This window comes from Xiphophorus maculatus, chromosome 10 (assembly GCF_002775205.1).
Source record: "Xiphophorus maculatus strain JP 163 A chromosome 10, X_maculatus-5.0-male, whole genome shotgun sequence".
In the NCBI taxonomy this organism is placed as follows: Eukaryota; Metazoa; Chordata; class Actinopteri; order Cyprinodontiformes; family Poeciliidae; genus Xiphophorus; species Xiphophorus maculatus.
The window spans coordinates 20,642,032-20,655,607 of NC_036452.1; the positions used below are offsets into that span (position 1 = coordinate 20,642,032).

Genomic DNA, 13,576 nt, shown 5'->3' on the forward strand with positions numbered 1-13,576 from the left:
TGCAGGATAATGGTAAGTTATTTGACACACACAAAAAAAATCACCAAGTCCTGAAGAAACTGTAAGTACTTTTTGATAAAAACACTCTCAGCGGACCAGTTGTATTCAGGTTTATAATTGCAGTTTGTTTATACCCACAAATTGAGCGCAGGGACTGTTAAAGTCATCATAATCGCTTTGGCGGAGCAGTTTAATTCAGATGCTACCGAGGAATAAATGAAAACAATTTTGCACCTCCTCAAAATTTGGCAACATTATTAGGGATAAATTTAGACAAGCCTGTCAAGCGATCAAATATTAAACACAACCCACCGCTGCCTGTCAATTTCAACAACTGCAGTGGTTTAATCCACATGAGATGCAGAGTATATTTTGAGATTACCTAAGAGAACCTCTGGCCATTTGACTCATGTTCTTACAGAAACGTAAGTAGTTATTAATTAATACAGTTAATGATGGCCTGTTTGAAGGTTACCGCTTTCCTTCATATTGATGCTACTCTATGCATCGTGTTTAAGCTTTAGTGAAATATAATCCATAAACCCTTCACTACAATGAAACTGACAGTAATTAGGAAGTCTCTTCAAAGGGCCGACTGACAAACAGGTCATCTTCAACCTGCAAAGTAAAATCTTTTCAGCAGGCACTCACACAGGCACCCCCTTTGGGTCTCATGCAAACAGGCCTCATTATGGCTGCATAAAAAGTCTCTTTGTACAGCAACATGTCTTGCATAATGAACGGAGTGACCGGCGTTTTCATCCTTTAATGAGTGTGCTTTTTGGTATCAGGTGCCGTAATGATATGCAATGAGGGTTCCACAAGCAGCATGACTCTCTAATAGGATTTTTAATCTAAGGTTAGTGGGCAGTGCATTCCTAAGGTACAGATAGAATATACCTGGTATTTATGGAACAAATGGAAATCAATTGAATTGATGCAACAAGTAAAAAAAAGAGAGAGAGAAACTAGGCTTCCACAATCATTTTGTGATTTGATTCGAGTAAATGGCTAATTGCCCACAGACTCATGCCTCCTTCATGTGCTCTAGAATTTAAATTTGAATCAAGTAATCAGTGCAAATAATGTAATTTTCCCACTAATCAAAGAAAGCAAAAAGGAACAAAATAAAACAGGCCAACTGAAGTGTCTGTGCCCATTTCAGCCCGTTCAAGCAGTGCATAATTAATCCTATAAGGGGAAACAATTGTTTAACACTTTCCTGAACACCTTAAATATGTGGCACAGTAAATGATCAGTGGTGGGAACTGCTAGCTAAAACGTTAGATGCACTGGCATAAGTAAATGTAAAGAGAAGCAATAATTACAAACATGGTATTTAGCGGAAGCTAATGCTAAAGCGGTAACTTCAATTCAAATTATATCTGCCCTTGAAAGATTACAGTCCTCCATCTTTTTTTCTTTTAAGCAGGACATTAATACAAAGAAGCATCATAAAGTCTTGGTGCATTACGTTTCCTGCTGACCCAGCAGCAGGAAAGACTTCAGAGTCAGTCAATACTTCCATCATCACCACCAGGCACAGAAACATTTTGACACTTACAGCAAAATCTGTGACTTTTTCATTTGTGATCAAAAGAACTTGTGACACTTTATGACAGCTGACGCTTGAATAGTTAAGAGGAACTCGGTCTGCGTTGCTAGAAAAAAATAAAGACTCACTTACAAAATGAGGGCTTGAAATAAATGCACAACTGTAGGGTAGTGTTGGCTCTAGAGATGTTTAGGTAACAAGAAGTCTAATTAAAACCAAAGGATTTCGAACGCGGTTAGATTTGCATATATGTTTATTTACATTCCAGCGTTTGGTTCTTCTTGAAAAGCCCTTTTCAGGTCGCAGACTACTCTAATATCCGGCAGTGCTTTTGTCTGAACTGTTGTCAGCCAAGAACTCAAAGCTGACAAAATACCACAAAACACTTCTGATTCTGATTTCAACAACAGCCTGGAAATAAGTTGCCAGAAAGAAAAGAAGAAAAAGTTGGATGAGCAGCTGTGATGTGGGGATGAGAAAACGATTTTCCATCAGCACTATGCGACCAAACGCATCCAGCTTTTTCACTGGCAGAAATTTGTTTTACTCAATTTCCTGTGTTTAGTTGAGACTATAATGACTGGCACAGTTACAAAGGGTTACATTTAATTATTGGCATTGTGGGGGGGTCTTGATGCTCAATACTGATTTTCTTTTGTTGCTAAAAACTATTTTCTTTTTTGCATGGTCGTTCATTCTACTGAATGATGATGCCAGTGTGAAGAGAGTTAAGAAATGTGGAAAATTCAGTTCCAGTTATTTGCTTTTAGTGTTTGTTACAATGACAAACTGGGCTTTAAAAGGCTCACATAACCACAGCAAAAACTCTACTGATGGGTGTTTATTGGGTCGGTGACCCTGGAGTTAATTGCTTCTCTTTGGCATCTTTTACTGCCAAACAGAGGCAGGTGCATTGGTTGCGTCAAAGTAAAAAGAACAAAGAAAAATGATCGAAATGGAAAGGTGCTCTAGCTTGTTAGAACTGACGGAGTGAAGTCTATCTTGCATTTATTGTTAGAAAAGGTCAGTTCTGGTTTTTTCACTTCTGTTTAGACTCAAAATAGAATAAACTAATGTGGTGGGGAGTTTTTGTTGTTAAATTAATGTTGTAGGTTCTATCTTTTCCTGCATCTCTTTTAGCCTCTTTTAATTGCTTACACACACACACTGCAGTTTACATAACTATGTATATGTGTGACTGCCGGCAGTCATAGATAAAGAGACTGAAACGGATTAAACTACCCTTTAGGGAGGGTACAGCTTGCAGAGAAGAATAAAAAGCTAAACTTGTGTTACAGTCTTGGCCTCACTTGGTTCTATCACTAAGGTAGCTAAGTGTGGCGCCAGCGCTGGACGGAGAAATGTAACTCTGTATCTGTTCCACTTGTATGACATGTATGGCTTGGAACCTTTGATAATTTTTCGGCATTAAAGCCTGTTTTTATATATAACCAAATCTCATTACTTCTCAAGGTAATTTACACTGAGGGGTTCTGGTCGGGTTCTGAAACTGGCTAACGGACCGGGTGGAGCACAGAGACAAAAACGAATGAACTCCAACATTAACCCTCTTACTCTTACTGTGAATTCATTAAACTATGACTGTGCAAATAAACAGATGACTGTAAATTTCTTTGTAGCCATTTCCAATACTTGTTTTTGTTAAAGTTTGTGTACTTTGAGGCCTTTTGTTGAAAAGGCTCTCAGAGCAACTGGGGATAGTAGAGAACGCCAGACACACATGGTTCTGGTGACTCCTTAGGGCTGGATAACAAAACAATGTCAATTCAGGTTTTATTGCAAATAATATTAAGATATCATAAAAAACATAAATTCACAGAAGTAAGAAAGTAGTGAAATTTAAGAGTTTTAATATAGCATGCTAACTAAGCTAACGAGATAATTCTTGAGAAAATATTTGGGGAAATATAAGAACGCCATTTTTTTGTTTGCCAAGACAGAGAGACGTTTTTACTGCCTAGAAAAAATCCCTAAGTGTAGGATATCTTAGTCCAGGTTTAACTAATTCATATGTATCAAGTAGTTTATGTTCACCTAGTGGAGGAGTGACTTTAATGCTAAAAATGCCTTGGAAATGGCTCAATTTGTGTTTTAACAAATAGAAAAAAGGTTGCATGGATCTCAAATTAAGTTTGATAATTTAAAGTATTTTAGATTTTAATAAATTCTAATAAACTGCAGGTCAGACTAAAAGTAAAGTGAAATAGTCTATTAGCTTGATCCAAAGCATTAACCAGCTTTAGCACTGTAGGTAGCTAACAGTTAGCCTACCACAATTATCTAGCTCTGTCCACGTTATTTTTTCTTGTAAATAACATAAATGCTGCTAGATAAGTGACAAAAAAAACAAAAAATATCGTCACCCCAAGTCCTTTTACTCACCAACTACTTCAAGACAAGTGGAAAATTACTAAGGAACTACTTCATTTCAAATTCAAAATAAGAGTCTGAAAGCTAAATACAAGGTATTGAGACTGAATCACTCACATTCATCTGCAGGGTCAATAATAACTTCTTGAATATTATAAATTATATAATACATCACAACAATAATGGGACACCACTTTGCAGGAAAACCTTCTTACAAAACAAAGAGGCTTAATTAAAAGGGATATAAAAGCACTAATATTTTGGTATTTGTTCCATAGAAAGCTAACAACAAACTACACACGTTTTGTAACGCTAATGAAACTTCTGGTATAATGCATCAGTATAGACGGCGTCAAAAAATTAAAGAACTTGTGGCTACAGCTTAAAACTTCCCTTTGGTGAAAACAGTAAACTTACAGACCTGTAACTTCTGTTGTCTCTCCTTTAATTTCTCAAGAGCACCCTGAGCCCTCCCATCAACCTCCTTGTCAGTCCGTCTCAGAAAACCCTCGGTTGCTCTGTCGAGCTCCTGTTCCATTTAGTTACGTTTAACCCTGTATGTTCCCAATAGCGCTTCCAGTCCAGCTTGCTTGTGCCTCGTACAGAAACAAGAGAGCAGACTTTCATCAGCCAAAGCAATTGGAACCGTTTTTCTACTACTAATACTGCCAAAGTTTTTCTTTTCTTATAAATCTCAAAGCATATTTCAGTTTTGAGTCTTTTGTATTTCTGTTTAGTACTAAAATGTACAGCAGTTGGCAGATAATAACCCATGCCTTTGTTACACTGCGATAGCACTTTATAGAATACTGGAACTGCAACTTCTGAGACTACACCAATCAGCAAACCACAATCTATTATCGTTAAAAGGCCTACTGCATTTTACAGTTGAATTGGAAAAAAAAAGAGCAGATTTGACAATGGCTGCACATCTGTTCCCAAAGCCTTTTCTTCCTCTATAAAAATAGTGCTTATTTTTGACTTCATGTGCTACAATCCAGGTTTTTCATAAGATAAAGATAACGTTGAATGATGCATGGAAGATAACAGACAACTTCTGTTGTGAAGACCAACTTGCATGACCAACTACTGAGGAAGATGTCAACTGACTGAGCTGACCAAGTGAGGAAGCATGACATACGGCGTGCTTGAAAATGGAGGCTTGACTGCAGAGTCATTAGCCAACCACTAGCCAAGAACAGAATAAGTTTTTGGCTTTTAAATGTCTCTATAATAACAGTAAAAGTTAGTTATCATTGCCTGTTTTAATAATTCAAACATCAAATACACTGTAATATACATCAACACGCACAGTACAAATTGTCTTAGCCGTAGCGCAGAAGCTAATATCTACAGACGTCTTTATCTCCAAATTTGGGGGCATAGCCAATCAGCACCCAGGAAAAATAATTGGCACTTCTGGATTGGCTGCTTTGCACATACCAGCCAATAGTGTATCCAGTAGCACTGAATTTGGTATTTCAGCTTCTCAAGCTGCGTTTCTGTTGAAAAAGTTTAGATGCGCGTTAGAAAATATCTGTGAATATTGAACTGCAAATAGGTGGGGGGTCCACTGTAGAACTCATTACATATTTGCACATTACTAAAGATTTAAGATTTAGAAATTACAGAAGAAATTTTTTTTACAATGGCAATTAATTTCCAATAATTGTGTCATTAGAAACTGATGCGATTTGGGAAAACCTTGTTTCCAAATCGAGTTGGTTTGACACAAATTGTTATGCAACACAGTACTGCAATTTATTCTGGTATTTCAGCTGTTCTTACGTTCCAAACCTTTATTTCTTGTCGCTCCCTCTTACCTGGTATATTATGAATGGTGATGGCAAGGATAAGTAGGAGAATTCGCCGCCAGCTGTTGCTTGTTTGGCCAACTCCTTCTGGTGTTTTACTTCCTGCTTCTTGTCCATCAAATTGGCCTGAATTGGGTCCTCTTCTTCTTTGGTAGGCCTCTCCATATTCAGATTTATCTGTGAAAAAAAAGCACAGAAAGATAAAGTAACACAAACATTAAGCAACGTTTTCACAAATGGATTACCTGAAGCATGCATCTAAAACCTAACTTTCTCAATGCTCCATCTCCCAAAAACAAGTAACACTAACAAACAAGTAACTCTGTTATGGAGTAGATGAGACTGTAGCTGAATCGGGCAGCTTCCTGGTGTGAAAATGGACAAGTGTGACAAGACTTTTCCAAAACCAAAAGCTCTCCTCTGAGTGAAGCGGCCCCGAATAAAGGTTAGAAAAACCCTGAAGGGCTTCAGCATGCCTCAAATTAACGCCTTCAGTTTACTCCCAACAGGAGTGCTTGTCAGCTGGTGGAACAATGCCTGAAAGCTGCACACTGCCAGCTGCCACCGACAATGTCTATTAGGCTCCAGAGTGGAAAATCAAATGAGCAGGCCCACTTCATGCAGTGAATGGGCAGCTGTGTGGAGAGTCAACTCCTCTTGCAGGGCCATTTTTCTCCTTTCTTCACACACAAAAAGATTATGATTGACAATTGGGAAGACGACGACGATATTTACATATCCGACCCCGGCTTCAAAAGATCGCCATGAGGCCCTCACGAAGCTATTGAGGATTGTTTCTTAATACTGTCGGATCACACGTAAATATTAGCGCTTTCTGAGTAAAAGCCGCCTTTCGGCTCTAATTGGATTGCCTGGCAGATCCAGAAAGCCGCTGTATGACAGTGAAAGTCCCAAAGGAGTTACAATTACATGGAGAAATCTGCATTTCAAATCAGTGAACATGAAAATGGGCTTTACATACATTTAGGAAATACGCATTGGCCTCTGCAATTACTGAAAGAGCAGATTTGACAATGGCTTATATTGACAATATTTTAAGCCCTGGTAGGTTTAAAATAAATTAACCTCTCATGACTGTAGCACAGTTGCACAATGTTGAATTGAGTACATTTAATGTCAAATGGATGGTTCTGCAGCAACAAGGTACTGTGATCAAATCCTGGTTGGAGCTTTTCAGTCTGGACCTTGCATAATTTCTATGCATTGGTGGAGCGATGTTTAGTTAACTAGAGGTTGTAAACTACTTTAAACTCTAAGTGGACGTTTATAAAGGTTCCTCTTGTTTGTCATTTGTTGCTCTGTAGTGGATTGGTGAAAATCTTTCTCGATCACATTCAGATTGAGACCTTGCCTATTCTTTATAGATTGTCTAGACTCTTGTGTCGTCTCTCATTCTGTCCTCTCTTCAGCTCAGGTGTTCAATAGGAGGAATGTTGACTTTATTTTGGATCACTATCATTCTTTTCTTGCATAGTTCAAAAGATCTTGATTTAAAATTGTGTGTTTCGAAGAGTTCCCAGCAACCTTCCGACCAAAAATGGCGTAACAGCACAAGTATTCGTCTCCAAAATATCCAGTATGGCCTTGTTGGGCTGATATGTACAAGTGCCAAATGAATACACCGCTGTTTTGTTTAAACAGCAGTGTATTTATATCCTTTACACAAATTTAGGAAATCAAAACAGACACAGGCAAATAATATTCATAACTCCAAAGTCAATGGATAAAACACAAGATCAATTTCAGAGTTAAAAACATCAAAATAAATATTAAAACTTTCCTATATATATAAAAACTGCAGCAGATAGAATTTCTTAAACATTAATTGGTCTCTCTAAATTGTCCTAAGTGTGAATGTGTGTGCGCAAGGATAAGTGTGTTAGATGATGGTTGGATGAATATTTGTTAAAAGTGTCTGACAGTAAAATATGAAACTGAGAATCTGAAAATTCCTCTGACTCTGCTGCTGTCCAGAAACAACCAATCAGAACCAAAAGACAAACTTTTGGTTCTGATTGGTTTCTAATGTGTTTAATGTGTCTCAGCACATTCAACACATTAGACTACTAATGTACTGCAGCTATGCAATTGGCAGAAATACAACCTAACATTATATCATCATTTATAGAATGATCTAGAAAACAAAATGCTATACAGATTTATCAAAACTATTTCGACCCATATTAGAACTTTGCATTCATTTCCCTTCATTTTAGTTGCTGTGATTTTGCTTAACACAGACATTTTCCCTAATCCTAACCCTATCTAAAACTTAATTCACATCTTACCTCTAAATGTTACCTCTGACTCAAAGCAATGAGTCCATCATATTAGGACCAGGCTTTGGTCCTAATATAATGGAACTAATATGACACTGGACATATAATGGTGCGTTCACACCAAACACGTTTTGAGAGTCAGGCGCATCTGATTTACATTCAACATCTATGTGGAGGCGCGTTTGGAGCGCCTAGCAGCCGTTGGGAGCATTTGACATCAAACGAGTCCATGGCGTCCAACACTCCACATAGACTTTGAATGTAAACCAGACTCACCTGACCCTCTATAGGAGTTTGATATTAATGCATCATTAGAATATTCAGTTCCATTGGTAACAATGACATCAGCAGTGATGTCATAACTCTATGATATCACAAAGGAATCTCTCTCTTGACTGTAGCTCACAGACAGTGTTTTCTCAGACCTGTTCCACAGTTCTATCGCGACAGATCACTCTTCAGAGCACTTTCGAAATTAATCCTTTCAGAGAAGAAATAATTTACCAGAATATAGATATGAAGCAACAACAGAATACTTGTGAACATGAAGCTTTTCCAGCTGAGCTTTCATGGATCGAAATGATGGAGCAAAACATCCAAGTCGACTACGACGAAATCCTTGTTTTTGACGACGACAGCGAGCCGGAAGATGAATCATCGGAGTTCCAGGGTGAACCAAGTCCGTCCGGCGACTTTGAGAGCCCAAGATCATTGGAAGTCGAGCAGAAAACAACTCCTTCTGCTGGCTTCCAGATCACCCCCTTAGTGGAAGACGAGGAAGAGACTAGCCAACACGTCATCAATCTCACAAAGCAGGTAGACGATCTTAAAGAAGAACTGCAGAGTAAGATTTTTGAACTCCGTGAGGAAAGAGACAAAAGGATTGCATGTCAGGCTGAAGTGAAATCACAGCAGGAGGAGATTCAAAAACTCCAAAAAATGTTGGAAAGAGAACGTCATCTGCAAGTGAAACGTGAAGGTGAATCAAAGAGCATTCTTCAACAGCTGGATCACTTCAAGAGGGAGGCAGAAAAATATGAATCCCGCAATAAAGGTCTGATTGAAGTAATGATTGAAGGATACAAAGAGAGACTTAAATTTGAGGAACAGATCAAAACTCACACTGAGCAAGCTTCCAAAATCAAAGAACAGGAGGAAAAAGTGAAATCATTGCAGGGTCAGGTTGCAGACCTGAAAATAAAGTTGAAACTTGCTCTGGAAAACAACCATCCGAGAGTCTCCACCCAACCAGAGGTCCCCCTGCAAAAAGAAGACTCCCTGCAAACAAAGGAGACCAAGGAAAGACAGACCTCCAATCCATCAGGGAGGTCCGAGGAAAGATGGACCTCCAATCCATCGGGGAGGTCCGAGGAGAAGCAGACCTCCAATCTACCAGGGAGGTCTGAGGAAAGACGGACCTCCAATCCATCAGGGAGGTCCAAGGAAAGACGGACCTCCAATCAACCGGGGAGGTCCGAGGAGAAGCAGACCTCCAATCAACCGGGGAGGTCCGAGGAGAAGCAGACCTCCAATCAACCGGGGAGGTCCGAGGAGAAGCAGACCTCCAATCAACCGGGGAGGTCCGAGGAAAGATGGACCTCCAATCAAACGGGGAGGTCCGAGGAAAGATGGACCTCCAATCAACCGGGGAGGTCCGAGGAAAGATGGACCTCCAATCAACCGGGGAGGTCCGAGGAAAGATGGACCTCCAATCAACCAGGGAGGTCCGAGGAGAAGCAGACCTCCAATCAACTGGGGAGGTCCGAGGAAAGACGGACCTCCAATCCATCGGGGAGGTCCGAGGAGAAGCAGACCTCCAATCTACCAGGGAGGTCTGAGGAAAGACGGACCTCCAATCCATCAGGGAGGTCCGAGGAAAGATGGACCTCCAATCAACCAGGGAGGTCCGAGGAGAAGCAGATCTCCAATCAACCGGGGAGGTCCGGGGAAAGGTGGACCTCCAATCAAATGGGGAGGTCCGAGGAAAGATGGACCTCCAATCAAACGGGGAGGTCCGAGGAAAGACGGACCTCCAATCCATCAGGGAGGTCCGAGGAAAGATGGACCTCCAATCAACCAGGGAGGTCCGAGGAGAAGCAGATCTCCAATCAACCGGGGAGGTCCGTGGAAAGGTGGACCTCCAATCCAACAGGGAGGTCTGAGGAAAGATGGACCTCCAATCAAACGGGGAGGTCCGAGGAGAAGCAGACCTCCAATCAACCGGGGAGGTCCGAGGAAAGGTGGACCTACAATCAAACGGGGAGGTCCGAGGAAAGATGGACCTCCAATCAAACGGGGAGGTCCGAGGAAAGATGGACCTCCAATCAACCAGGGAGGCCCGAGGAAAGACGGACCTCCAATCAACCAGGGAGGTCTGAGGAAAGATGGACCTCCAATCCAACAGGGACATCCGAGGAAAGATGGTCCTCCAATCAAACATCGAGGTCCATGCGACCAACCTCTACTGGTTGCATGGAGGGGCTTCGTGTTGGCGTTGGCCTGAAGGCCAGTCTAAGCCCAGCTCGGCCTTTACGCCGACCCACACCCAAGTGGTACTAACCTCGATAACAATCCAAACCCAGGTTTTGCCAACACTGGGCATTATGAAAATTCAATGTTTTACTTAAATTTAGGAAATCAAAACAGACACAGGCAAATAATATTCCTAACTCCAAAGTCAATGGAGAAAACACAAGATCAATTTCAGAGTTAAAAACACCAAAATAAACATTATTAAAACTTTCCTATCTATAAAAACTGCAGCTGGTAGAATTTCTAAAAAATTAATTGGTCTCTCTAAATTGTCCTAAGGCAGCGCTTCTCAATTCCAGTCCTCAGGCCCCCCTGCTCTGCATGTTTTAGATGTGCCTCTATACCAGAACAGCTGATTCAAATGATTGCGTGACCATCAAGTGCTGTAGAAGCCTGTTAATCACCCATTATTCAATCCATGCGTGTGGCAGAAGGGAAACACCTAAAACATGCAGGCAGGGAGGGCGTGAGGACTGGAATTGAGAAACACTGTCATAAGGTGTGAATGTGTGTGTGCAAGGATACATGTGTTGGATGATGATGGATGAATATTTGTTAAAAGTGTCTGACAGTAAAATATGAAACTGAGAATCTGAAAATTCCTCTGACTCTGCTGCTGTCCAGAAACAACCAGAACCAAAAGATAAACTTTTGGTTCTGATTGGTTTCTAATGTGTTGAATGTGTCTCAGCACATTCAACACATTAGACTACTAATGTACTGCAGCTATGCAATTGGCAGAAATACAACCTAACATTATATCATCATTATTTATAGAATGATTTAGAAAACAAAATGCTATACAGATTTGTCAAAACTATTTCGACCCATATTAGAGCTTTGCATTCATTTCCCTTCATTTTAGTTGCTGTGATTTTGCTTAACACAGACATTTTCCCTAATCCTAACCCTATCTAAAACTTAATTCACATTTTACCTCTAAATGTTACCCCTGACTCAAAGCAATGAGTCCATCATATTAGGACCAGGCTTTGGTCCTAATATGATGGAACTAATATGACACTGGAATATAATGGTGCGTTCACACCAAACACGATTTGAGAGTCAGGCGCATCTGATTTACATTCAACGTCTATGTGGAGGCGCGTTGAGGGCCGATGTGGCCGTTTGACGCGTCAAGAGAGTCCATGGCGTTCAACTTTCCACATAGACTTTGAATGTAAACCAGACTCACCTGACGCTCAAAACGTGTTTGGTGTGAATGCGTCATTAGAATGTTCAGTTCCATTGGTAACAATGACATCAGCAGTGATGACATCCCTCTTTGATGCATCAAAAGAATCTATTTGCTAGAGAAGTCTACCAGCGACACACCTTGTTTTTGTATTAAAAAAAATTTAGATGTAAAAAAAATTCGGAGGTGAACAAGCAGGCATCATAATTTGGAAATGGTGTTTGAAGCCAACAGGCAGGTTTAAGGACGGAGCAATTGGTGCGCACCCCGTCTTGCCCAGTACAACGCATCAACTACAAACTATTAACCTAGCTTAATTCCTCTTTACAGTCACTGTTACTGGTGCATAAAAAACTTTATTTACAATAAGCAAACAATGTTTAGCCTGGTGGGGGGCAAGTAAAGCATGGTGGCCCGCCAGGCTTATAGTACACTGCATTGGCTATGCGCCCTTATAGTTGCCAATTTATTCATAGAAACAATCAAATTAATTTGATTATAAATTAATTCATTATTATGCGCCTTTATTTATTATACCAGAATACTCAGAAAACCTTGGTTGTTGTGGCTGTTTCTCCCAAATTTACTCTTGGTTGGTATTTTTAAAGTGTTTAATGATCTTTACAGAATCTTGGTGACTCTCATAACACCAATCCTTGCTACAGTTCCCGATGTTTAAAACGTTTCAGCTTTTCTGACTGTTGGGCAAGTTTAGGCAAATATCTTTCATAAGTTATTTATTGACTTATGAAGAGCATTTGCTTTACTTGAAGGTTGTATTTTCTTGTTTTTCTCATTTTGAAAAGTGGATGAGGGACATTGTACTGAGGGTCATAGCTATATTTCAGGAAATAACTAAATGATTAATTACAAGAACGGTTGCATTGATTTATTTTACTATTAGGGATGCCAATATCCGAGACATTTTTGTAGACGTGATTCCTTTTTAATTTTTACTGTGAGCTAATACAGCTGTGATAAAGATGAATTTTATGCCTTTTTGCACATCTTTACCAGCCGTCGCTGTTATTGTGAGGAACGCTATATTCAAAGAAACATCACCATTCAGGTTGTGTAGAAGTCCAATATGTTTCCTCCACTCTGCATTTCATTTGCTTTATCTGCTGAAAGCTCCATTGACAAACTGCTCCGAATGTGCAATTTCATGCTGCAGTTTGCCAGGTAGCTGCAGGTGTTAAATCAGAGAGGGTTTCAAATCCTTTCCATTAATATTCAACTTATACCCTTTATGTTCTGATTTCTTTCATCGTTCTATGTCTTCACCTTGCAGCAAGAACAGCATGACTCAGAATGACGAACCTCCTGTGGCTGAAAAGCTTGTTTGACCCAACCCTTGAGAAAAGCCATTTAGCAGTGGAATTAACAGTTTTCTTCTTTAAAAGGCAAAACTGAGCTTTGCTCTGCTATATTATGGACATTAATTTGGCTTAGAAGCTCAGTGTGAGTGATGTAAGTCGACTTTCTATGGCTATCTCTAGGGTGTCAATTGTTTGAAAAATTGATTTGTTTTGAGAGGCATTAGTATTCAGCCTAAAGACACACTCAGCTACACAATTTTTGAAAAAAAGAAAAGCAATCCTGAAGGAAAACGTGTAGCCAGGTGTTACAACATGAATTCTGTGCAGATTTTTGAAAATGTATTAGTATTTTAAGACACAGCATGTTTGCTGCGAGGGTCATTCATCTATGTGAGAAACATTAAGGATTTCAGTGCATGTAGACGGATGTAGGGAAGTCCAATTAACTTTGTTGACTTTTTGCTTTGATT

At 39.9% G+C, this 13,576-nt stretch overlaps 1 protein-coding gene across 3 annotated transcripts in view; it reads right to left on the minus strand.

Annotated features, from left to right (window-relative positions):
• Positions 1-13,576, minus strand: part of slc39a11 (solute carrier family 39 member 11) — a 146,962-nt gene that overhangs the window by 15,790 nt on the left and 117,596 nt on the right. For all 3 annotated transcript variants that reach the window (XM_005807342.2, XM_005807341.2, XM_023340479.1), the window contains one exon: positions 5,770-5,937. In XM_005807342.2, coding sequence (XP_005807399.1) covers positions 5,770-5,937 — 168 coding nt within the window. The remainder of the gene's footprint in view (positions 1-5,769; positions 5,938-13,576) is intronic.